Source organism: Lemur catta, chromosome 6 (genome assembly GCF_020740605.2).
Source record: "Lemur catta isolate mLemCat1 chromosome 6, mLemCat1.pri, whole genome shotgun sequence".
Classification (NCBI taxonomy): domain Eukaryota; kingdom Metazoa; phylum Chordata; class Mammalia; order Primates; family Lemuridae; genus Lemur; species Lemur catta.
Genome location: NC_059133.1, coordinates 19922385 through 19948503, shown reverse-complemented (window position 1 = coordinate 19948503; position 26119 = coordinate 19922385). Strand labels below are relative to the sequence as shown.

Genomic DNA, 26119 nt, shown 5'->3' with positions numbered 1-26119 from the left:
TACAAGCACGAGCGCTCATACGCAAAAAAGATGGAAGCTGCAGTCTTTTATAGCCTCATCTTGGAAGTGACATGCCATCACCTCTTCCATAGTCTACAAAAGGGTATGAATATGGGAATACTCAGATCATCGAAGATCATCTGAGAGGCTGGCTACTACACAGTGCTTTTGATATTCTTCACTTTTGCCAAAATGATTTATCGTGACAGCCACTGAAGCTCACATAGCCTTGCCTTCAGAAGCCACTTCATCTTTGGCAATGACAAGTGACAATCTAAAGCTGGGGTTCTGTTGCAAAGAATAGACTACTACAGCTGGTTGAAGAAAAAAAATTATTATGAGTTATTAACTGTATTAAAGAATTACTGAGCTGGCTGAAAAACAGACTATAGACTGTGCTTCCAGGAATGATTTCCAAAGCCACACTACAGGGGAGGTCCTGCCAGGATCAGGTCTGGTGCTTGGCGAGTTGGGAGACCACTTGTGCAGCTGCTGGCTCTGGAACTAGACTACCTCTGCTAACAAGAGAAAAGTTGCCGTCAAAACAGGAAGCTGATACTACCAGGCAGCCACTGACTAAAGCAGGAAGCCACCACTGTAATCTATGTCAATAAAGTGGGTACCTTATGCCTATCTCTCTCTTCACTTAACTCACCTCCAAATTTAAGTTTCTTTTTTTTCTCCTAATTTCATACAAATGAATACAAATAGTTTTATGTAAATCACATTCAGAACCCAGGCTATAAGGAAGCTGGAAAATGAGGTTTTTAGCTTTTTAGTGTCAGAAGTTTAGGAAGACACACTAGAAGGAAGTCAGACTAGATATTGAGCAACAGAATCCACGATATCTAGTCAAACCAGTATTTGAGCCTGGGGAAAAAACAACTTGGATAGATAAGGACTCAAAAAAGTACCACTCTGAGACCAGTTCTGAAAGAACTGCTTAAGGACATAGTACTCTAGAAAAATGACAATGAATCTAAGAAACAATTTTTCAATTTTTCAAGTTGTGTTCACTCACAAACATTTTCAATATATATTAAAAATATTAAGATTGTTTAAAATATATTTAAACATATATTTTAATATATATTTATTCAATTTTTTATAAACAACTTAAGTGCTAGTTGCACAGATACTTTTTATTCTGGAAACATCAGTCCTAAACTAATTTTAAAAAGTTTCTAGTGACAATCTTAATAGCTCTTATTTTGGAAATAAAACACACAACAAATAAAGGAATAGCCTTATCAAAATGTCCTTTTAAAAGCATCACTTTTAGCATTTTATTAATTTTTTGTTACTAATTTGTTAAATGGTTAGTTTTTAACATCCTTGACCCATCTTTAAAGCACTTAGTTTTACTCTGAACTTTAAGAATTAGGAAAATGTCTCATATATCTATGATACTTTGAGAGTATCATATTCTTTTTGGAAAAAGTTAAGTGGTTTCATATTTTTAGTCTAAGGGAAAATGCTAATAGAAACGAGTCAGTGAACAGTTGCGTAATTGAAAGTGGTCTTTGTATACAGGTTAATTCACCTAATTTATGGGCCTCAAAACTCCAGGGAAATGGTTAAATTTCAGATTTTCAAGCTCCATCTCAGTAAATTAATTCATTCGGTCTAGAAAGGTATCATTGTGTAACAATAAAACACTCGAGCACTAACCCCATTTTGCAAATGAGAAAATTGAGGTTCAAAAGAATGAGTAACTGTTCAAGGTCACACGGAGTTGGGATTCAAACACAAGTGTAACTAGTTCTGAAGTCTCTGCTTTCCCACACCTTCAATTTAGATGTTCACAAGTGCCTCACCCTAAACATAACAAAGTTAAATTCACTCTCAACTCCTCATCCCTCTAATTCCAACCTGCTGTTCCTCTTGGACTTCAATCTAATTGTCTCTCAGTTCTTCCACCAGTTTCTCCCCATTCTAGACTTCTTTCCACACTGTTGCCAGTTAAGTCCTTTTAAAACCAGATCATGATCTCCTGCTCCCTATTGTCTCAAGATAAAGTCAGACTCTGTGGGCCACCTTTCTAGATTCATGTCTACTCTTCAGCACACACTCCCTACAAATTAGGGATCCCAATTGTCATAGAAAAGGATATGCATACATACATTTATAACTTTTTCATATATACACATACACTAATATAGTTTGGACATTTGTCCCCTCCAAATCTAGTGTTGAAATTTGATCCCCAACTAGGGCCTAGTGAGAGGTATTTGGGTCACAGAGGTGAGTCCTTTATGAATGACTTGGTGCCTTCCCCACGATGAGTGAGTTCTCACCCTATCATTAGTATTTCACATAAGAGCTGGGTTTTTTGTTTTGTTTTTGAGACAGTCTCGCTCTGTGGCCCCAGGTAGAGTGCAGTGGCCTCATCATAGCTCACTGCAACCTCAAACTCCTGGACTCAAGTCATCTTCCTGCCTCAGCTTCCCCAGTAGCTGGGACAGGGTCTTGCCCTTACTCAGTCTAGTGTCGAACTCCTGAGCTCAAGCAATCCCCTCGCCTTGGCCTCCCAGAGTGCTAGGATTACAAGTGTAAGCCACCACGCTCTGCCAAGAGCTGGTGGTTTAAAAGAGCTTGGCACCTTCCTCCTCTCTCTTTCTTGACCTTTCTCTAGCCACAGGAAACAGCGGCTCCCCTTCAATTTCCACATGAATGAAAGCTTCCTGAGGCCCTCACTAGAAGCAGATGCTGGTATCATGCTTCTTGTACAGCCTACAGTACTGTGAGCCAAATAAACCTCTTTTCTCCATAAATTAGCCAGCCTCAGGTATTCCTCTATAGCAACACTAAAGGACTCAGAACATACATACCCCAGGGAGATGGATATATGTATAAAATGCCCTTTATCCACCCTAGTCCCTTTGTACATTCTAGTCTTTTAGAAATGCTGTCACAAATTCCTCTCTAACTCCCATTCAGACTTAAAAACCAAGCTTAAATGTTGCTTCCCTGCTGAAGCCTTTCAGATGCCGTAAGAAATTAGTTGTATAGAGTTCTCTTTTCATATCACTATGCATTTACTACATTGTTAATTTTATGTTCATGTTCTACTAGATTTATTTTTCTAAGAGTGGGACTATGACATATCCACTCATATCTGTAGCATTAAACCTGGCATAGATGAAATGTTCAATTATTTTACCCATGAGTAGGTTGTATCATTGGTCATAGAGTTATTACATGACAGAGCTGGGGCTGCAACCCCAACTTTTTGGTTTTTATGTTCAAAAATCTTTTTAGCACACAAGCAGTTAGCATAATAAAAGCATTTCCAATTCACTTATAGAGTATACAGGAAAAATTTCCAGAAAAAAAGGTTTCAAGAATGGCTTTCAGTGTTGAACATTCTTTATGTATATAAACTATATGACAGGAGAAAAGTTTTGTCTCAAAATTTCTTTGAGTTAGAAAATCTTTCACTTACCTGGATAGTACCTGTCAAAGAAAAAATTATTCAATGGTACTTGTTAAAAGAAGACTTTATTCAGGACCATGCTGATAGGTACAGGGACCGCTGCTATGGGATTTTGCAGTGGGGGAGAAATGTTAGGCTCAACTCTGACTTCAACGTGGGCAAGTGGGAATTTATAGCCAAGAAGCAGGGCTAAACTGACCTAACAAGATTCTTACTGAAGACAGGCCAGGTAGATGGTGGCGGATGAGGAACTTGATCAGGTATTGAGGGTTCTTGCTAAACTGACTTAGCAGCGTTCATTGCTAAAACAGGATTTTAAAAGGAAGTACACAGATGGGCCTAGCAGAAAGTTCAGGAGCATGACTGAAGTTTGATCAAGCAAAGAATCTTTGTCATACCTGAGATTGTGAATAATCTAAGAAGTTTAAACAGAGTCTCAAGCATTATGAATCAGGCTTAATTGTCACGGAAATTTACTGAATATTCTACCAGGAAGTAAGCTTTTCAGTGGTTGGAGCTAGATTTTTATTTATATAGGAGAAAAAATGCTTTACACAAAAGTCCCCTCAAATGTTTAGACTAAAACTGAAAGGTAACACCTATGGGAATTTAATTGTTTTCAAGCCTAATAACTGTATTTTATGGAGCTGTCACTAGGTGGCATGGCACTACTCAGTTAGGAATTTCTCTAAAAATTAATCTTTCATAACCTTCAAAAACCATTAGGTAGAAGTCAATTTTTCTTTGAAAACAAGTTTACTTGAGTAGTTGTGTGTGTATGTGTGTATAGATATATAGATCTATAGACAGATAAAAATGAGCTACATTAGGGAATATTGTAGGAAATGTCATTCAAATTAAATAATAATTTTTTGGTTTTTTGAGACAGGGTCTCACTCTGTTGCCCAGGCTAGAGTGCAGTGGCGTCATCATTGCTCACTGCAACCTCAAACTTCTGGGCTCAAGTGATCCTCCTGCCTAAACCTCCCTAGTAGCTAGTACTACAGGTGTGAGCTATTGCACCCAGCCTAAATAATAAACCATTTAAAACATGGTTAACAACTCGGACGTCTAGTAATTTTATAATACTATTTCTAAATTGTGTTTTAATTAATCTAGGGTTCTCACTGCTAATATTTTGCCTTTGAGCCCAAATAGGTCAAGTAGTAAATCTAGGTCTCTGAATCCAGAGCCCATATTCTTGTTACCATAATACATTCATTAACCCACTATTCGCGGATAGACTGTTATCCATCAAAGAGTTGGAAGGTGCCTTTGATATTACCTGGTCCAATCTTATAAATACAAATCTATGTGCGTATATTTTTATTTTAGAGATTTAAAAAACAAAACAGAGACTCAGAGGGAAGATATTTGCCTAAGGTTATAATTTGCAGAGCAGCAGATCCAAAGACATGGTAATATCTTTAAAGCATTTGTCAAAGTCGCTGCCATTCGCAGCAATGACTAGCAATTCCCCACCTGATTCACATTGAACCTTAAAATGGCAACTTGCCTAATAAGGAGACTTCCCTGTCTTCTACTGAAGAGGGTGTGGCTGCATATTTCCAGTATTTTCCTGGTATCTCTTCAGCCACCTTCTCAGGTCTTCCACTGCAGGTATATTAATTTCCTCCCCAACTCTAAAAATAACCATACACAGATTAGGGCAGTTACATCTTCTAGTGTCAAAGAACCATTTTGCCTTGTTTTTTGTTTCTTTTTTAAAATGGGAAAGAATTTATAAGTCATCTAACTTAATGCTCTTATTTTAATATAACATCTGAATATTTAGGCTATCCACAAATATACAAATATGCATCGATAAAGACTTTTAGTATATTCTCTGAAGACAGAGAATCAACACTGTGTTGATTCTCTAACCCAGTGGTTCTTAATGTGTTTGGGTCACAGTCAGTCCCCTTTGAAAATCTGGTGACAGTTATGGATCCTCTTCCTAGAAAAATATCACATGCACAGGTACACAAAAAGTTGCCCGCAATTTCAGAAAGTATATTATACTTCGGTCCCTTGAAATCTTTTCATAGACTCTTACTTGAGAACTTTGTTTTCCTACTATGTTGCCCAGGCAGGTCTTAGACTCCTGGGCTCAAGTGATCCTCCCACCTTAGCCTCCTGAGTAGCTCGGACTACAGGCATGCACCATTGCTCCCAGCTTTTTAGTTGAGAACTTTGAATCTAAGCTTTCAATTAAGACAACTGATACAGTTTTTGTACAAAAAGATAAAACTTATGACATCTGTTCAATATATTTTATTTTTTTCAAGTACTAATGATTTATGCTTCTTTCCCTGTGATCAATGACATAAATTAAGACCCCAAAAGAATTTTTTTCTGTGTAACTTTCAACAGGTATTGAGTATGTAACCTCTGTCGTATTAAGAGAATCACGCCAGAGTGAACTAACCAATTTAAAAACAGAGAGAGCATGAGCAAGTGGGCAAGCAAGGAAAAAATGACAGAGGGCAAAGGAGAGCTAGAAAGACAAAGAAAGGGAAGAAAGAAAGAAGGAAAGGAAGAAAGAAAGAAGGAAAGAGAAGGAAAGAAGACAACCATAAAATACTTTGTGGACTGAAGAAAATACTTTGTGGACTGAAGAAGAGTTGGAGAGAGATGGCAAAATCAGGTTTTAGATATTTATGAATTCTAAATTTGTGGCCTTCAAAATCTTCTACTTTATGCATCTTTCTCTATTTCAATGATTCCCAGTCATTTAAGTTACAGCAGCCTAAGGGAGTAGCTTGAAAATAATAATATACTAAGGGAAGTACATGCTTTCTTCAGAGATGATGTATGATAAGCTCATGTATGATAAGTACCCTTACTGTGGGGAAAAAGTTCAAAGGAAATTAGCTATATTATAGCAGCACATTTAGTAAGTGATTTTAGCACCATAATAATTAAGTGAATTGGCATACATGAAAATTAACTTGTATTCCTTTTTAAAGTTAAAAACTTCCTTAACATTTTAAACATGATTAAAATAAAATCAACACAAATAAAAATAAAACACTTAAAATGCTTTGAGGTTATCCTTTCTCTGATGCATAAGTATGGCAGTTTGAGAAAAGCGCCAGAGAATTGTTTATATTTACAAACTGTAGTTTCTTGTACCAGAAATGTTAATGCAAAGCTTCTGGATGGTGTTTTTGAAATTCCTTAAGTAATTTCTTCTTTTGTTTCAAAGAGATGCTGGGGTCACTATTAATCTCAAGAGCCAGCTGGTGAAGATATTGAATTGTCCTTCCCTTTTGGTTTTCAAACTCCTTGTACGTCAAGAGTTGGCAAAATGTGAAGCCTTTAAAAAACAAACAAGAACAACACAATTAAAAAAGTAAATTAAAAAAAAAAAAAAAAACAACCAAAATGTACTTATCCAAACTGGCCTTATGCTAGACTTATTTTTTTTCAAAATGTAGTAGATAATGTTATCTGTGCTCATATTAATATTTTCTTTGTTCCAGAGTAATAATACTATTTCTTTAAAAAGTTCTCTGTACTTTAGCAAAACGTACATGATCTTATTTTACATACATTATTTGATCTCCAAAATAAATCTATCAAATAGAAGAAGAAACTACTATCCCAGTTTCAAGAGAGATGCACAAAGAATTTAAGTGACTTGGCAAATAAATTAAAGGCATGTTCAAAACATGAACTAAGAATTTCTGAATTCTATAGCATTGCTTTTTCACTGCTCTGTGAGCTGTCTTGCCATGTGCAGTCAACCGAACTCCTCCCTAAGCTGATCTATAGATGAGGACCCCTTAGCCTTCACACACTACCAAAGCAATTCTCAGTGAGAGTTAACGTTTGAAATCCTGAAGACCCTGAATATCAGGTTCTGCCTATCTTAATACCCTGGATTCACACTGCCTCTGAAAATTTAAACTCCTATAACCAACTCTGTATTTAGAATCTATATACTTCAAATAATAATAGGTTACAGTGAGTGCTTACCATGTGTCAAGCTTTTGGTGCTTTTTCTCATTAAATCCTTAGTATCCTAAGATGTAGGTATAGAGGTATTATTATCAGCCGTACCTTACAATAAAGAAATACAAGCTTGGACCACATGGCTGGCAAGTGGCTGAGACAGGATCTGAACCGAAGGTTCTCCACTCCCAGGGTTTGGGGTCTTCACTACTTTGCTATTCTGCCCTTAGCTCTGTCTACTTTCTTTAATCTCAGAACATAAAACCTTGATGTGTCACTTTTCTTTGTTCATCAGCCTCCCTTTTAGTATTTCTTCTTTCCCATCCTGAGTTAAGCACACATTTGAACCACTGCCTCAACACTGTGTATCCTCCATTCTCTTGTACTCCTATCCTTCTGCAACACAAGACAAAGCAAAATCCCAGCTTTTAATGCTCTAATCTGCCTTTTCCACTCCAACATTCAAGGAAATACAATGGTCTACCCTTATCTGCTAGGGATATATTCCAAAACCTCCAGTGGATGCCTGCAGCCTCAGATAGCACCAAACCCTATTACATATTATGTTTTTTTCTATACATACATACCTATGATAAAGTTTAATTTATAAATTAGGCATAGTAAGAGATTAGCAATAATAATAATAAAATAGAACAATCATAACAATATACTGCAATAAAAGTTATGTGAATGTGGTGTCTCTCAAAATATCTTATTGTACTGTACTCACCTATTTTCACAAAGGCGTTAAATGACTTGCCCAGACAATTTGGCCCGAACACCCAAAATTAAATGTATCATGCTTTTTGTATACCGCATGACAATCTTATGGTTAAAAAAATTCTAAATTAAAGAATCAGGTAAATTCCCACAAGACACTGAGTAAAAAGAATCGTGGAGTCTATCCAACTGGGGGGTCAGGCTCTTTATAAAATTTGATCCTTCCCCTAGAAAAGAAGAGGACAAGGGAAAGAGAATGAAAAACCAGAAAAAGAATCTGAGAGAGTCAGGAAAAGAGACAACAGAGAGCACGGGAGCACAGAAGTGGGTAAAAACTGAAGGAGAGGTGAGAACCAGGAGCAGCAGAGAGACAAAGTTTCCGCCGTTAGTAGAAAGGTAATCAAACAAAGGGCTTCCAGAAAGAACCAGAGAAAAACTTGTCCTGGAGATACTGAAAAACAACCTCACTATAACCACCTTTTATAACATTATACCTATATTCATCACATACTCATCTTTAGTGCTTTCCAACTCACTTGGCCACAGCAGTCACTTAATGATAAAAAAGGAACAAGTTGGAATCAATACCTGATACAGCATCTGGATCTTCTCCATGTAGAAGCTTCTTGAGTTTCTTACTAACCAGGTCCAGTAAAGTAACTGGTGTCTGCATAAAAACAGGTATTTTCAGATAGTTAATATGAATTTTTTTCTAGTCAGGAATTCAATATGAAAAAAAAAAAGCCTCAATACTTTTGACCCATGAGTAGGGGAAGAGGATTGCAGTTGCGGAGAAAGAGTGGGTGGTAGGAGGCCTCTGAATTATAAAGGGGATGAATTTTTAACATTTTTTTTTACCACACTTAAAATCTTATTTTCTGCTTTCACGTATGTACTATATTTGAAATTAGGTTAACCCATCATTAGTTAAATGTTCTCCTATAACAATAAGAATTATTTTTACTTCCATAATAGCATGTCTAAATAAGCTTATATTATAATTACATGGTCCATATGTAAATAGTAGCTCTAAAATATATTAAAACATTATTTTCTCAAAATAGAGAAATACTCCTTTTCCAATTTGGTTACGCCAAAGTACATCTATCCAGAGAAATAATCCCTCAACTAATGTTGTTACAGAGGGCACTTCTGAGCTCTACCAACCCTGAAGCTCATGTCCAGATGGCTCCTTCATCCTGGTTCCCAGGCTACCTTTTCATTAGCTTCCACTTGCCCTGCCACTTTCCAGCCACGAAGCTGTCCTCATTAATTCCTTCTCTCTCTCAATAAAAATTTAGTGATTGCTATATACAACCACAGGTACTGTTGTAGGTGTTGAACAAGCAGATCAAGTTCCTGAACTCATGGAAGTTATACTCTTATAGGAGAGAAAGACAATTTAACAAAAATCAACAATTATAATACATATAATTAATTTCAGGTAGTGATAGGTGCCATTAAGAAAACACAAAGCAGGGTAAGAAGCCAGAGTGAAGGCAGTGGCCAACGGTAGACAGCGGAGGTAAAGCCCTGTAACAGGAACAAGCTTGGCATGTTCGACAGCCCCTATGACAAATCCTCTAATCTCTAGAAACAGTCGTCAGAGCCCTTCTCCCTGCTTCCTGATTTCCACTCCCCCACTTCCTCCAGCCTATGTCAAGTTCCTTTTCTCTCTTTGTAACATGCTATAAAATTTGAACCAATATGTTTCTCTTTGACACTGTTAGTTCTGACATGAGGGGGATAAGAAAAATGAAAAAAGCTTTTCTAACTTCTGTATATTTAGGAAAGAGGCAAACTCATTTACCCAGAGGAGGAGGCAGGGTAAGAAAGAAGAAAGTGAAGAGAGGCTGAGTGATAAGGAAGAGGAAGAGAGAGGGAACGTTCTAAATTCCTGGTTGGAATCTGGGTCCCATTTTAGCAGGTAAACTATATGTGACATTTTGGTTTTAGTGATTATAGAATCAAACATTATATAACCTGGGCCCTAACCTCCAATTATTATTATTTTTTTTATGAAAAACGAGGTGTAGAGTACCTAACAACTGACTTACGAATGAGCTCTTAAAATATGTTTCATTCAAAATACATAAACAGGTGACTGCCTCTATTATATTCAGTATTTCCTTTTTCTCTGAAATAATGGAAAAGAAACTTCAATTAAGGTTGACAGAATTGCTATCATTTTTTTTTTAAAATAGAGACAGGGTCTTGCTATGTTGCTGAGGGTGGACTCAAACCCCACCCACCTCAGCCGCCTGCATACTTGGGATTACTGGAACTGCTATAAAATTTGAACCAGTATGTTTATGACATGAGACAACATATTTAAGCAAAGGAACAAAAGAAAGGAACAATTCTTTACAGAGCCTTTGGAGAAATACCACCACTAAAAGTATTCATACTACTTTCTGGAACCAAAATATAGTAGTGAGGCTAAAAATAATGTTCTTCTAAAACATTTTTCTTAATACATTAGGAACGTGACTGAGTTTTACTAATGCTACTGAGACCCATTTTAAGTCACCATATCTCTTGCTCAGATTATCACAACAGCCTCCTAAAAGGAGTTCCTGCTGTCTACCCTTGCCCCTCTATAATCTATTTTCAATGCAAAAGTCAAGTGATCTTTACAAATGTCAGTCAAATCATAACAACTGATCTGCTCAAACCCTCCAATGATTCCCTGTTTTATTCCAAGGAGAAGCAACCTCCAATGGCCTACAAGGGTCTTACTGTGACCTGGGTGCCCACCCTGCCTCTCTGATCTCATCTCATACTACTCTCCCCTCTGTTCACCACTTCTTTGCTGTTCTTCAACACTCAGGCATGCACCCCCTTGAACCCAGGGCCTCTGCTCTGGGAACCATTCTCTCCGCCCAAAACCACTACCCCCAACCCCACAGCCACTTGATTAACTAACTCTTTCTCCCCTTCCAGTTTTGCCCAGATCTTGCTTTCTCAGTGAGCCTAACCCTGGCCACCTAGCATCCATAAATCCCCTTAACCTGCTCTTTTTTTTCTATTACATTTATCACCTATCAAACTATATGATTTGATGATTTATTGAGTGTGTCTTTTAATCGTCTGTCTTCCTGCACCTGGACATAAGCTCCTCAAGGGCCTGGACCTTCGTGTTTTGTTCACTGATGTACTTCAAGCATCTAGAACAGTGCCTGGTACATAGTAATGCAGAGTTGAATAAATTAATCAATATATTTGCAAATACATATTTACCAAAACTGTTTTAAGTCTACAGCCTTCTCTTTAGTAGGTGTGGCGAGACAGCATTTCTTTAAACTTTGCACATTCTAGGTTCTCAGGAAGTTATTTATTAAGTGAATGATTTTGCTTTTTGCTGGACCCAAATAGGTTAGTAATAAATGTGCCCAGGCAAAGTGCCAGAGATACCTTGAAGAGCTCAGAGTGATACTCCAGTAGAAACCAGACCAGTTGTTCTGCCCGCACTTTTAATAATGATTTGGTTTGCAGAACTGCTTTGGCAAGAGTTTTCAGGACCACTGTTTTGTTATCATACTGTAAACAGAAAGATTAACATTAGCTTAATTGGTTTTTAAAGGAAAAAACTGCAAAAAATTGTAAAACTGTTACTGCAAATTTTTTCACCTGTTTTTGTAACTTGTAGGCATTAGGCTCTGATGCAATAGCCATAAAAGTAAGTAGCCGTCGTAATTCTTCTCTAACATTGGGCAACAATAATCTTAGATATAGCTGTATAGCTTCAAGTGCTTCCGTTCTTTTCTCATTTTCTGTTACATGGGTTACAAAGAAGACAAAGCAGGGGATAGAAAATGGAGAGTATAGTACATATTTATTAGTAATCAATTAAAATGCTATAATGTATTGGTTTGCAGGTTCATTTTTACACTTAAAATTTTTTATTATGAAATATTGTAAACACACAGGAAATTATCTATATGCTGTGTAATTATATCCAGCATCATCAAACAGTATTTTGTTGGTTTTTTTTTTTTTTTTTAAGAGATGGTATCTTGCTTTGTTCCCCAGGCTGGAGTGCAGTGGCACAATCATAGCTCACTGCAGCCTCCAACTCCTGAGCTCAAGTGATATTCCCGCCTCAGCCTGCAGAGTAGCTAGTACTACAGGCATGCACCACTATGCCTGGCTAATTACAAAAAAAATTTTTTTTTTTTTAGAGATGGGGGTCTTGCCATGTTGCCTAGGCTGGTCTTGAACTCCTGAGCTCTAGTGATCCTCTTGCCTCAGCCTCTGGAGTGGCTGGGATTACAGGTATGAGCCACCACACCCAGCTAGTATTTTGTTTTTAACATGAAATAATATGGCTACTTACACAACTAAAAAAAAGTGACCTATTATGTCATTCAATTTTTATGTCACTAAATTAATACCTCAGAAATTAGTATTTCTAGGTACCTCAGTTCTCTAATGTTTGTACTATATCAATATATGTTTCTTAGAATGTCCCTGTGATGTACTGTACCTTAGATTTATGTCCTATACTACACTAGTTACATTTGATAGTACAATTTTCATGACAAGCAATAGTAGTGAAGTGAAAAAAGAATCCTTGAAGTAGTTTGACACCATTTAAGAAAAATATTAGAATATATGCTTTAATTTTAATATGTCTATATAGCCTAGGCAACATAACAAGACCTTGTCTTTAAAATAATGAAAAAAATTAGCTGGGTGCAGTGGCACATGCCTGTAGTCCCAGCTACTCTGCAGGCTGAGGCAGGATTGCTTGAACCCAGGTGTTCAAGGCTACAATGAGCTACAATTGTGCCACTGTGCTCTAGCCTAGGTGACAGAGCAAGACCTCATCTCTAAAAAAAAAAAAAAAAAAAAAGAAAAAAGTAATACTCATGATACATAAAATTTTCTACTTCAACTTGTATATTCAAAAATGTTTCATTACACAAAAAATTAAAGTGTAAACATCCTCTTACCTAAAAGTTCAATAATTGCTGAATGAATATCAAAATACTCATCAGTTAATAGGCAATTTCTCTCTTGATTATAATATTTTACTATGATATCAAAGAGAATCTTCTTCTGAATATTCAATCTTGCCTCTTCATTTCTGTTTTGCACTAACTGCTGACTAACTGTAACTATTAACTGGTCAGGGAAATATTCTAAGCACTCAATTGCTGCATTAAGCCAGTTATCAATCCTGGAGGGAAAATGCAAAACAAAATAAAACAATGGTTAACATTTACATTTAACCAACACTCTATTTGATAAAATGTAATAAAATCTAGTTAATTTTTTTATTTATGTACCTTTATTTTCAAGGGGTTAAAGTAATTTTTAGCCACCTTTTTATTATACACTCCTAATTTTGTTAGATTTCATACAGAGGAGTTCATCTGTACTGTTCCATTCCATTAGTGGTTCCCCTCCCTTTAATTGCTCCAATAATGAGATATCTATGGTTCTGTTAGTATTTGAATATATCAAATATTTCCCCAACACAGACGCACTGTTTACCCCACCATATATTGTTTTCTCTTTCTTATCTCCCCACACCAATAAGAAATTTGGGGTCCTATCACTCCAGTGACTTCTTTGGAAGGCCTTTAAATACCCTTTTCCACATCTGCTGCCCTCCCAACCCCCTATCTCTGAGATGGGTTAGTATTTATTATAATGTCCCTTAATAGTATGTCCCTTCTTTTTGACTTAAGTTTTATTTTATACATTCTCCCATAGTCTTACCATATCTACTTAGAGCTAGTGTGAGTGTGTGTGTGCAATGTGTACATGCATGCATACAAAGTGGGAGAGAAGGGAAAACATTGGTGAGAGATCAAAGACTAAAGTGCATTACCTACCAGTGTTTCTTCTCTTCATCTTTCCCCATTTTGAGGTTTAGTTATTTCTTTGTAGTCTGATTAAAGTCTTTCCTCAAATATTTTCTCTGGATGGGGCTCCTGAGTGATATACTATATGAATTCTTGGTGACCCTCAAATGTCTTGCCTGCCTGTCTTCTTTCCTTCCTTCTTTTTCCCCTGACAGATGAATGATATATCTTGCCTAACATGTGCAATTCATTATCTTCTAGCTCATAGTACTGCAGATGAAAACACTAATGACAGTTTGATTGCTTTTCTCTTACGGATAACCTGCCCTTTCTGCTTGGAAGCTTATAAAGGCAGACTGGCTGCTGCCAGTTTCCTGCAGAAGTATTAATATTTGAGGAAACCCTGTTTCTTTTTTGGCGTCCCTATACTATCCCTGAATCAAGGGCAGGGAAGACTCAGCCCTTTGGGCTTTTTGTGGCCTACTGTGAATAAGGGAAACCTACCATGTGCAAACAGGACCACAGCTGACTAAGTGGGTCCACAGGTTTCTGATCACTAACCTCTCTCCAGGATCTGAAGCTTTCTGTTCCTTACCCTTGGAGTCTGATGTTCTTTTCTTGTTTGGCCCACCCGGGAGAAAGCATTACATCAGTTCTCTCTGTTAGGATCCCAACAGTACCCAAGGTCTGAACCTATACTTCCTAGCATCTGGTTTATTTAGGAGTGACAAATATCTTGAAGTTGAGAGTAAAAGGGAAAGGAGCCTCATTCAGGTTATAGGGTTCCCCAAATCTCTCATCCACAAATGAAACTGATTTTATAAGGCTCATCTCATTAGACTGTAATTTTTTTTCTTTCACGTATGTTTCCCCTTCTAACTGTGGATTCTTATAGAGCAAGGATAAATAAAATGGTAGGAATTGTGATGGTTATATTATTTTAGGGTCACAAAATGAAAATGATAGAACTTTGGATGGTTGCAGGGAGAAGATGATTGACATATATCTGAATTCAAGTGAATGAAACCACTCTGATTTCCAATGATCTTCTCGTAGGTCATAACCAATGGCTTTCTTTGTTAGATCAAATGAAAATTCACAGTGATTAATTTTTTCACAGAGATATCAGCTTGTAATATGAATATGTTCTCACATCTTAAAATACCAAGGATAAATAAGTGAAAAAACTTTTAATTATAAATTATTTGACAATAAAAGTGGTCACTTACTCAGGTAGACATAAGCTTGGAATAAGCTCTCTGTCTAGGCAAGTATTAGAGATAACAAGATCTTCCTCTTTAATTAATTGAAGATTTTGTGTTTTAACTTGAGGCTCCAAAATATTTTCCAAGAATGGAAGGTCAATCAATTGAAGGATACGTAACAATGTTTGTTGTTTCCAAACATCTTCCACAGCTTAGAAAGAAAAATACTGTAACTATCAAGACAGATAAACAAAAGACACACATTTAACTGACACTATAAAATTTTCCCATTTCTAAATAATACAAAAGAATAACTATTTTAATGGTAATAAAATGTATTTATACTAGGATAATTTAAATTTGTAATGTTATTTTTAAGATTAACCTTTAAAATGAATATTGTTATAAGCCATATTCTTTTTATTTTTTTGGTTATGTTGATTATAAAGAGACATTATCTAGCTTTGAGGCCAATACTAGGTTAATTCCAAATGTAAAAAGCTACTAGTCATGCTTATAAATTATTTTACACATCTGAGAGAATATCAGATTACTAATTATCTTTCTATTCACAGCAACAGATAATTGCAATTTACTTTTTTTCTATTTACCCCCAACCAGAAAAGAATCATTGTTTTTAAATTAAAATACAGTATTAGATTAACCTTGAGTTTCTGGTCGTTCCTGTTGTTAATTTTTTCATCATCCTAACCATCAGATCATAATTACTATTTTTTCTTTTTAATTAAACAAAATTACAAAAGCAACAGGTATAACAGATCTCTTGCAGAGCTCTCAATCCAGTGGTCTGTAGACTAAATTTAGGCAATAACCATAATTTGTTTGGTTATAAAGTACTTTGAAAAAAATTAAGTTGTATAAAAATGGGAATTCATATAAAATTGTGGGTTTCAAGTTTCTATTTTTAAAAAAATCATTAAAATCTCACAATAGTGGGCCTAAATTAATCCTGACCAAAATCAGCTGATATAAATTAGGGCCATCCCTTTTGGATTTGCATTCCATTTCCAGTTTACAACAAACCCCAGGACTCTCCACTACATCCCAAAGACTTAAAAGTGAGTGTCAGCTGCCATTTTCATGGTATTGTCCCATTGTTTTTGCTACAGTAAAAGTTCATTTCCCAGTACTTTTATCTCTGTGTTATGTGGGAAAAGAACAGAGAGCCATACGTTTCAAGAAAAAATAGCATTATATGTTTTTTTCCTACATCTGACTGGCTCTTTGATGTGCCTGGCTCCTAAAGGCATGTGAGTTTGTTTTCTCCAAGCTACTGGTCAAAAAGAAATCAAATTAACATCCTTTAGTAAACACTTGAGATCATCAATGGCCTCTAATCAATCATCCACATTTGTTTAACACCCACCTTTGGGCAGGGCTCTGAACCAGGTGCTAGAAAAAATATGTTAATATAAGAAACAGTGGGCCTCAAGCAGGCACACCCTAAGTAAGAAGGCAAAGACAGCCACATATGAAAAGAGTAAGGAAAATTTTATCAAGTCACCAATTAAATATGAGTAAGTCCAAAGGTAAGAAAAAAAATCATCTGTAAGAGCATCAAGACAGAACATTTCTTCAAAAAATATTTATTAAGAACTATTTTTTAAAATTTTTCATAAGTACTCTTTCACTGGCATATTGAGAACTATGTTGAGCTACTCACTGTTCCAGGTACCAGGGACATAGAGGTCACCAAAACAAGCAACCATAAAACAAAAACAAGTTGCCATGACATAGGAAATTCTGAGAACTTAGACATGCTTTTACCACAAAAAAAAAAAAAAAGGAAGACAAGAAAAAAGAAGGGAAAAATGTGCTCTTAGATATCAATAAAAAAGTTTGGAGGATAAATTTGGTGATGCCTCCTAGTAGATAAAACCAAAAACACAAAAAAGATGGACAGTAAGAGAGAAAAATGCATAAAAATTAGAGGACTAGTGTAGAAGGTCCAATATCTGAATAAGAGATCAGAATTAGAACTGAGAAGGTGGAGTTACAGGGAAAATCATCAATAAAACAATCTAAGAAAATTTCTAGATTGCAACAGTCCAGTGGATGAAAACAGTTTTCCCTTAAAGCACATTACTTTAGAATTCAGAATGCTTGGGAAAAGAGAAGACCCTACACGTTTCAGGGGTAGAGGTGGGGAACAGATCAGATACAAAGGGTCATTAATTAGGATGGCTTTAGTCTTCTCAATACCAACACAGGGAGCGAGAAGACAATGGAGAAATGCCTTAAAAAATTATTTGGAAAATTACTTCCGATGTAGAATTCCAACTGTCAATCAAATAAGTGGCTAGAATAAAGAAATTTTCAGACATACCAACAGAGAAATTATTTCCCATATGCCCTTTCTCAGGAAACTACTAGAAAATGTGTGCCACCAAAATGAGAAATAAACAAGAAAAAGGCAGGCACAGAAGATAGGAAATAGGAGATCCAACATAAGAGAGAGGCAAAGGTAACCCCCACAATGACGGGGAAGGAAGATCCCAGGATGACAACTGTGAACCAAGCATAGAGGGTAACCAGTCGAGGTTGAAACACATCAGAAATCTTGTGGAGAGGATTTTCCTAAGAAGAGGAAATTGATAAAATACCTGATGTATCTGAATATCCCAAAAAATCAGTTTGTAGCTGGAAATGTGTATGAATTTGTAGGCAAAACAGAAAACAAAAATGTATTTGCCCTAAGGAAAACAAAATGTTGTGAAGAAAAAGGAATCATAATTTAATATATAGCTGAACTCTGAACAGCCTTTATTGCCAAAATAATGTAGAAACACCTTATTGCTCTAATCAAAGTAATCTTCTAATTATACTGAAAAGATGCAGGGATGGGGAAGTCTTGTAAGATAGATGCAAGGAAGAAAAGAAGCCCAAATATCCATCTTCCTTCATAGAAAACTAATAGATGTTTCTAAAACTGAAAAATCATGAAATAGCAATATAAGCATGCTATTTAGACTTATGAGTTGTAAATGGCTGTGCCTAGGGAGGAGGAAATGGGTGAGAGAAGGCTAGGGAATTATTTTTTTGTAATAAAACTTGTAAGATTAGCTGAATGCTCTACATTATGCTTGTATAAAAAAGATAAAAATAAAAACACTTAAAAAAGTACATTAGAGTGCCAGCTTTGCTTTCCTCCTGTGTCTTTTTTTTTTAAAACATGATTTGTTTTCCCAACTACAAAATGGGAGTTTTATCCCTCTTTACAGGTGTATTATGAGATTATAGGTAATAAATATAAAATGTATAACAAATTGCTTAGCATAGAGAAAGGCCCTATATGTGGAAATTACTCTTATTAATACCTTTACTGATAAATTACATCCACTTTTAGTTAGGAATTTCTAGAGATACCCCCATTACCTCAAGGAAAAATGATGGGAAAAGTTATTTTTTCATTTGTGATAGGTAAACACTATACTTTTTGGGCTTTTCTTCTGCTTATCCTCTAAATATTAGTCTTTCTCAGAATTCTCTTCTAGTTCATCTTCTCACTCTATACTCACTCTTCTCCAGTGTGCAATTCATGCTTGTCTTGCTTCTGTTACGGTTTGACCAAATGTAGTAAAGGGTGTAACTATCAATTATGCATGTATCCCTCCTAGTTCCCTTGACTATGGGGCTCTTCTTTCTACCATTAGTGGCATTAGAAGGAGAAAAACACAAGTAGATGAAGAGGAGTGGAGCAACAGGTAGCTTAGCTGGTTTGTTCTGAGAAAGGGAAACAGCAGGGAGATATTTGGAAGAGATTCATACAATGGACAAAGGATACACTCATAAGAAGATGGTCTTGGATTACAAATAATGACTAGTGGTGACTCTGCATGTTTTCTCTGGTGGTGTGTACTCTAGCACCTCCAGTTAATCTGGTCATGGTCATTGTAAAAAATAAAGTGTTAGATCTGTGTTGCCTCACTTGTCTTGCTGGATGTAATCGCTATGTAGAAGGAAACACCGGGAAGAGAAGCAAAGAGACAACACAGCAAACACACTATTTTTATCACATCTAAAACATCATTTCTTAGAAACAGTAAAAATATTAGTGGTTGCCAGGGGTTAGAGAGAAGAAAGGAATGAGTAGGTGAAGCACAGAGGATTTTTAGGGCAGTGAAACTATTCTGTATGATACTATGATGATGGATACATGTCATCATACCTTTGTCCAAACCCATAGAATGTGCAAGACCAAAAGTGAGCCCTAATGCAAACTATGGGCTTTGGGTGATAACGATTTATCAATGTAGGTTCATTGATTATAACAAATGTATCACTGGATGTTGAAAGGGGGAGACTGTGTGTCAGTGGAGGTAAGGGATATACAGGAACTCTCTGTGTACTTCCTGCTCAATTTTGCTGTGAACTTGAAACTGCTCTTAAGAAGTCTATTAAAAAAATCAGTTCGTCCTTACAAAGTTTGGAAAAAAAAACAATGAAAACTGAAATTACCTTCTTTTGAAAGCTGGAGATTAGGTTTGTTAACTGTGATATTTGGAGGTAAAGCTGGATTCCCACTCATCTTATGAATAAGTTCTTCAATTCTTTCCTCATTAATCTCTTGTGCTAGAGGATTTGAAATCATTTCATCTTCTGGTCTGTTAAAAAATATTATGTGAATTTTTTCATTATATATGGGACTAACATTTCAAATACACATTTTATTAAAGTTTATTCATATAGTCTCTTTCCAAAAAGGATTTCAGGCAGCTTACAGTAAAAGATACAAGTAATAAATTTAATAAAATATCACCAAAAGAGGACAAACTGGAAGTCCAAATAAAGAGAAAGGATATATGCTATTATATTTCTAAGCTTAATATCATTGCTATGATGGTGTAGAAAATTTTTGCTCTGAGTTCACAGAGAATTTTGGTTTTTATCACATTGGCTAAATCATTTTTCAAAATTTTAAAGTATATCAAATTCTCAGAGGACATAAAGTTTTTCCTGGTATAAATTCTGGAAAGTTTGTGTGATAATGTTTTCCACAACAGTTTTAGAGCAAATGAAGAAGTGGATTAATTTTTACACAGCTATTTTATTGACTTCTGAAAAAAATAGAAAGTATAACATTCAAATTTATCTCAATGAACATAGTTATTCCAGGGACTAAACACAATATAACACAGTATCTTGGTTAACACTAACCTTAAAGATTCTTTTGCTTTTATTTCATCCATGAACCCATTCTCAGTATCCTTTTTTCTTTTGCAAAAAACAAAAGATGATTCATTGCCTAGAAACCTGTAGAGACTATTGTTGGAATCTTCAAACTCTAATTCCTTTTCATTTTTGAATAGTTTCATTCCTACTGGTTCAAATACTTTATGATTCATTAGAACTTGGCAAAGACGAACTCCTTTAAGACGAGAGATATCACTGCTACTTAGGCACATGTTTTGCATAAGATGACTTAATACCACATCAACAGCATCAGAACCAGTAAAACAGTCTTTGTATGTTCGTAAATGATGCCTCCTTCTTTTTATTTCCACTTGGGTCTGAAGGGAGTGAATAATACCATCCCATAGCTGAGTAGCTTGAAAAGGAACAGAGCATCCTGAAAAAAAAAGTTTCTAACAAATTTAGATTACACAAAAATATGTGTTTTTCAGTTTTGATGGTATATCTGCTGCTAATGTCTTTCCTAAGTTTCATCTCCCATCTTATGTAAACTATATTTGCTAAAGTTGCACCATATTTGTCTGCCAATAAAAATAGAGTAAACCTTACTTTACTGATGTGAAATATATTATTATGTAACTTGCTTTACTGATGTGAAATATATTATTATGTAAACCTATATACCCTATTACATGATTAACTACTAGCTATACTTAATCATCAAGAATATTATTTCAGAACACGTTGAAAAGGAATGCAAATACATTTGAATCTTGATTATTACCAAGCTCCACCCAGCTCTTTGCTTTTTCTTTCTTCTTTTTGCCTTTTTGATGAATGGCAAGCCCTTCATCAAAGAGATCTAGGCAAAGAACTGAATAAAACTAATTTGTCTGTCAGCTGTTCTTGTTAAAAAAAAAATTGCTGATAAACAATGAAAACCTGGAAACAATCAAAAAGCCCATTACCTGGGGATTGGTTAAATAAATTATGGTATAGCCTTACTATAGGAAAGTGGCAGCCATTAGAAAGAGTAAAGTAGAGCTATGTTTATAGCATGGAAGGAGCTCATTAAGTAGGGGGAAAAAATACAAAAACAAAAATAAAAAAATTCCAGCTGAGCAGAACAATTTGTATATTATGATCCTACTTAGGTAAAAATGAATTCCCAATCTACACACAAACGTATGTAAATATATAGAAAGATCTGGAAGGATAAACTTCAAGCTATTAATCTTTGGGAAGTAGGATTGTAAAGGTGGTTGATGAAAGAGGATGTTCATTTTTTAATCTATCTGTTTCTGAATTTTTATAATGTGTCTATATAAATTTCTTTTTTAAATTAATTGGAAGGAGCAAAAACTACTGAGATATAATTCATATACTATAAAATTCACTGTTTTAAAATGTATAATTTAGTGTTTTTAGTACATTCACAAAGTTGTGCACCCATTACTATACTCGTTTCATCACCCCAAAAAGGAACCCCTAATTAGTAGTCCATTTCCCCCGTCCCAATAAAATTTTAATTAAAAATTTTTAAGTATGATAAAGGAATAAGTTGAAACATTTAGAATGTTGCCCTAGGTATTTTGGGGGACAGAATCCAAGAATTTAAGCTCTCTTCTCCCTCGACTATGGATAACTGGAACTAATATGCCCAATTTTACATAATAGTTTGATGTTTATGACAAAAGACAGAAATAAAAATACACTTTCAAATTCTTTTTGTAACATAAGTTGTCCGTCTGTCCACCCTAGAAATCTTAGCCACAGGCACTGTGGACAGAGGAGTGGGAGGCATGTGGTACCAGAGGTGTTGGGGGAGGCTGAGAGGCTATGAGCGGTGGAGACTAGCTATTAATATTTTCCTTGGACAATCTGCCTCCCTAGGCTTCGTTAAGCAAGTGGCTAGGTTAAAGAAACAGTCTTCCAGCACAAGGAACTTGCCTTCTAGTACATCTTTTTTTGAGACAGGGTCTCACTCTGTTGCCCTGGCTAGAGTGCAGTAGGCATCATCATAGCTCACTGCAACCTCAAACTCCCAGGCTCAAGCGATCCTCCTGCCTCAGCCTCCCAAGAAGCTGGGACTACAGGTGGACGCCACCACGCCCGGCTGGTTTTTCTATTTTTTGTAGAGATGGGCATCTCGCTCTTGTTCAGGCTGGTCTGTCTCGCTTTGACCTCCCAGACTGCTAGGATTACAAGCTTGAGCCACCGCGCCTGGCCTGTCTTCTAGTACTTTAACCGCTTGTTGCTCTAAGTATTGCCTAGGGACCAGCGGCATTGGCATCATCTGGGAATTTATTAGAAACGCAGATTATCAGACCTTACTCCTGAAACAGAATTTGCATTTTAACAAGATCCCCAGGTGATTCGTACGCATATTAAAGTTTGAGAAGCACGGCTTTCCTTACTCTCTCCAAGGTCACTTCACCAGAGTAACCCCTGAAAAGGCTGAGTCCGGGGTCCCGAGTCCAGTACCTGGGCGAGCAGGTGGCCCCGGAAGGGGACAGGGTTAGGAAAGGGGCGGGGCCCCGGAACCCCGAGGAGCAGAGTCCGAACCACCCGCTCCCCTCAGGTGCACCCCCTACCCCGACTTCGCTACATATTTTGCTAGCATCTATAGGGCTACCTGTCCTCCTTTTCCGGCAGAAGCCACCTCTAGGGTTCTTGGAACCTGGCCCGTTCCGCCCTGGGCCCGGAAGCTCGTTCTGGCTGTCAAGCCTACGGAACCGCGGAGTCAAAAGAACCGCCATGAGGTCTCGCGCCGGCTCCTCCCCCAGCCCTGTAACCCCGCCCCCACCTGACACTCGGGGGCGGAGGAAAGTCCGGGCCCCGCCCCTTCCGAACCAGCAGGAAGTGACGTCATGCCCTAGCCGGCAGGTCTTTCAGTTTTCTTCCCCCTCCCTTACTCTTCGTCCCCGGTCCCTCCCCTCCCCTCTCCTCCCCTTCTCCAGTTCCAGCCTTTGCGGCCGCTGGGGTGGCGGAGGCTATGGAGTAAGCCAGCTGCAGCGGCCAGGCGCGGAGGCTGAGCTGGAACAGCCAGGCGGCGTTTAGGGGGCGGGGGGAACGAGCCCCAGCACCGCCCCTCCCTGGAAGAGAGGGAAGAGGTGAGTGACCGGCCGCCAACACCGACCGACCTCGCTTACCGGCCGCGCTCTCGCCCGGGCTCCCAAGGCCGGCTAGGAGGGAATGGAGAAGGACCCGCGCCGGGGCTAGGCCTCCCCGGGCGGTCCGGGCTGGCGACTGTTGCCTGGTGACGGGCCTGCCGGCTGCGGGCCGGGCGGGGCGGGCGGTAGGCGTCCGCCTGAAGCGGGGCTGGGCGAGCGGCGAGCTCTGGGGAGCGGATCCCAGAGGCCCGAGTCCCCCGAAGGGGCCTTGAGGCGACTGGACCCCGGGATCGGAGTCAGCTGGAGAGAGAGCCCCCCGCGCCGGCTTGGGAGCTCGGGTTTCCGTGGTGGAGATCTTGGTTCCTTTTGGGAAATTGGACACTACGCCAGGACTGGGTGAGACAGCTCCCTTCAGTTCTGAGCTGTGGCTCCGGCAACCTCGGTCACTAGTCGGGGCCCTACCGCCCGGCGTCCTTCTCTGACAGTAGCTGTAGTTCTGGAGTGGAAGGTTATTGTGTGTGAGGTGGGTGGGGCAGATATTTGATAAAACTAAAATCCCCAGCGGTGGTTCCTGCAGTCTTGTTTTTCTAAGCAGGGAAAGGTTAGAGGAAGGTTTCCGATAAAGCTTGGGAAAACTTCTTGGGATCTGATTGAGTACATACCTATGATCAGTAATTAAAGAGACCAGTATTACCAAATCTGCCCCTCTAAGAGGCTTGGTGAGACTACAGACTCAAGCGACTTAAAAGCGCTATGCCAGCAGTGACTTAATTGTAAGTTGCCAACTATTTTTTTTGTACATCAAACTTGGAAATTATTTGTACGATGACAATTTTAAAAGAATAAGATTCTGTGAATGATTTTTCTAAGTAGTGTGTCTCCGTTCTGGAAAATAAATACTTTTAATGAAAATGCTCCAAACCAGCCTGTCACTGTAAAATCCAATCATGTTTTGGTGATGGCTTGAAAGTCAGATGCTTGAAGATTCCTTTTGGACTTTGCAGGTTTTTTTGTTGTTTTTTTGGCTTCCTGTCTTATTCCTTATCGCAAATATTAGTATTTTAAAGTTTAAAAATGACTTATCAGCTAAGTGTATAAATTCTTGAGGCAACATTAAACTGTAGTCAAGGATGCTTTTGGGGGATTGTGTAAAGGAAAGAAACCTAATGGAGGGTAAGGGCCTTCATTCTGTTCAGATCTACGGGGTGTCCCAAAAGTTGCCATACATAGGGAAAATGAGAAATTGTAGCCAAATGTACCTTCATTTACAAAATATTCATTACAAAATTTTACAAAATTTTTCCTTTGTGTGGAGCCTTTCGGGACACCCTGTAGTTTACCCCCATGTAGAAACCTATGCTTTAGTCTCTAAGATCTGTAAACACCTAATAAGACAAATACAGGCACACTTAACTTCCATACAAGGGAATACTTTTTGTACAAATCAACCCTATAATTGGTAATAACTGCTCATACTCACATATTTGAAATGCATGATCTACCCCCCGCCCCCCAAGAAGAAAAACAGCTCCCCTTATTACATTTAACTCCATGGATAGTATAACCATCCATCCCTTTCTATGAGAGTTGAAGTTTGACAATTCCTGTCTGGTGCCTCATACTCAGTTTCTCATGAAGTCCTATTGAATATCTCTTGAATCTGTCTACTCTTCATCTTCAACAGTAGTCCTCTAGTTGCAGCCACCATCATCTCTCATCTGGACTACTTTAGCAGCCCCTTGATTATAGACTTTCTGCATCTACTGTGGCCTCCTCTGTAGTTTTCCACACCAGACTGAGTAACTTTTGAAAATGCAGATCTAATAACATTGTCTTTGTATTTAAAATCTTTCAGTGGCTTCTCATGGTTTTTAAGATAAACTGAAATCATTAACATGCCCTACAGGTCCTCCATGGTTGGCCCTGATTGCCTTTCCAGCCTCATCTCCACAGTGCTTTCCAGCATTCTCTTTCTCTCCCCTAGTCACCCTGTCCTCCTTTCTGTTTTCCTGCTTCAAGTACATGGCTTTGGTTATATTACTTCCTCTGCCTGGAAATGCTCTTCCTTTCCTTGTCATCCAGTTAAGACTTATTCATCATTCAGCTCACCTCAGAGAAGACTTTCCTGATTAGGAAAGTCTTCCTTTTTGTGTTTGTTTTTAAAATCAGGCTTGTTAGGCCAGGCCTGGTGGCTCACACCTGTAATCCTAGCATTCTGGGAGGCTGAGTTGGGAGGATTGCTTGAGCCCAGGGGTTCAAGGCTGCAGTGATCTATGATCATGCCACTGCACTCCAGCCTGGCAACAGAGCAAAACCCTGTGTCTTAAAAAAAAAAAAAAAGAAGAATCAGTACTGTCTTCTGTAAGGTATCTGTTTTGGCTCAATTGTATCTAATAATTAGATACTTTCTGTAATTGTAAAGATTACACTAAGCTGGTGTAATCTTTGTTCTGAATAAGACTGAACATGACTTCTGTATAGGCCAAAGAATAGTGTAAACCATTTTTTGAAAACTTTCTCTTTGAAAACTTCTAGTAACCTCAGAGTGCGCCCACAAGAGGAAACATGTATTACAAGAATATATCCTAAGATATCTTTGTTTAGATATGAACAGATAAGCACTATTTGGGTGTGTGGGTACAAATTTTTTTCCCCAGGTTTTGTGAAGCATTAACCAAAAGTATTTCACGTCATGTGAATGTAATTCTTATTTTTTTTATT

General features: G+C 37.6%; 2 protein-coding genes across 7 annotated transcripts in view; one reads left to right on the top strand and one right to left on the bottom strand.

The window, feature by feature from the left end:
* Positions 1-4758: 4758 nt before the first annotated feature.
* DEPDC4 (DEP domain containing 4) lies at positions 4759-23498 on the bottom strand. Of its 5 annotated transcripts, XM_045553151.1 has the most exons (10): positions 22921-23060; positions 20310-20721; positions 19611-19756; positions 15156-15342; positions 13069-13295; positions 11744-11886; positions 11528-11653; positions 8702-8780; positions 6572-6755; positions 4759-5079 (listed from the first exon to the last, which is right to left on the bottom strand). In XM_045553151.1, the coding sequence occupies exons 1-9, from the start codon at positions 23042-23044 to the stop codon at positions 6580-6582; spliced, it is 1620 nt and encodes a 539-aa protein (XP_045409107.1). In that variant the 5' UTR covers positions 23045-23060; the 3' UTR covers positions 4759-5079; positions 6572-6579. The 5 variants fall into 5 exon arrangements, with proteins under 5 accessions (XP_045409107.1, XP_045409110.1, XP_045409106.1 ...); XM_045553154.1 differs by lacking the exons at positions 4759-5079; positions 22921-23060 and adding an exon at positions 23438-23498 and having other exon boundaries at positions 6373-6755; XM_045553150.1 differs by lacking the exon at positions 4759-5079 and having other exon boundaries at positions 6373-6755; positions 22921-23068.
* SCYL2 (SCY1 like pseudokinase 2) overlaps positions 23147-26119 on the top strand; it is a 59071-nt gene continuing 56098 nt past the window's right edge. Inside the window, exon 1 of one of the 2 annotated variants that reach the window (XM_045553147.1) lies at positions 23147-23398. The gene's annotated coding sequence lies outside the window, so the exon portion shown is untranslated. Of the gene's footprint in view, positions 23795-26119 lie in introns of both variants that reach the window. The other variant, XM_045553149.1, reaches the window with a different exon arrangement.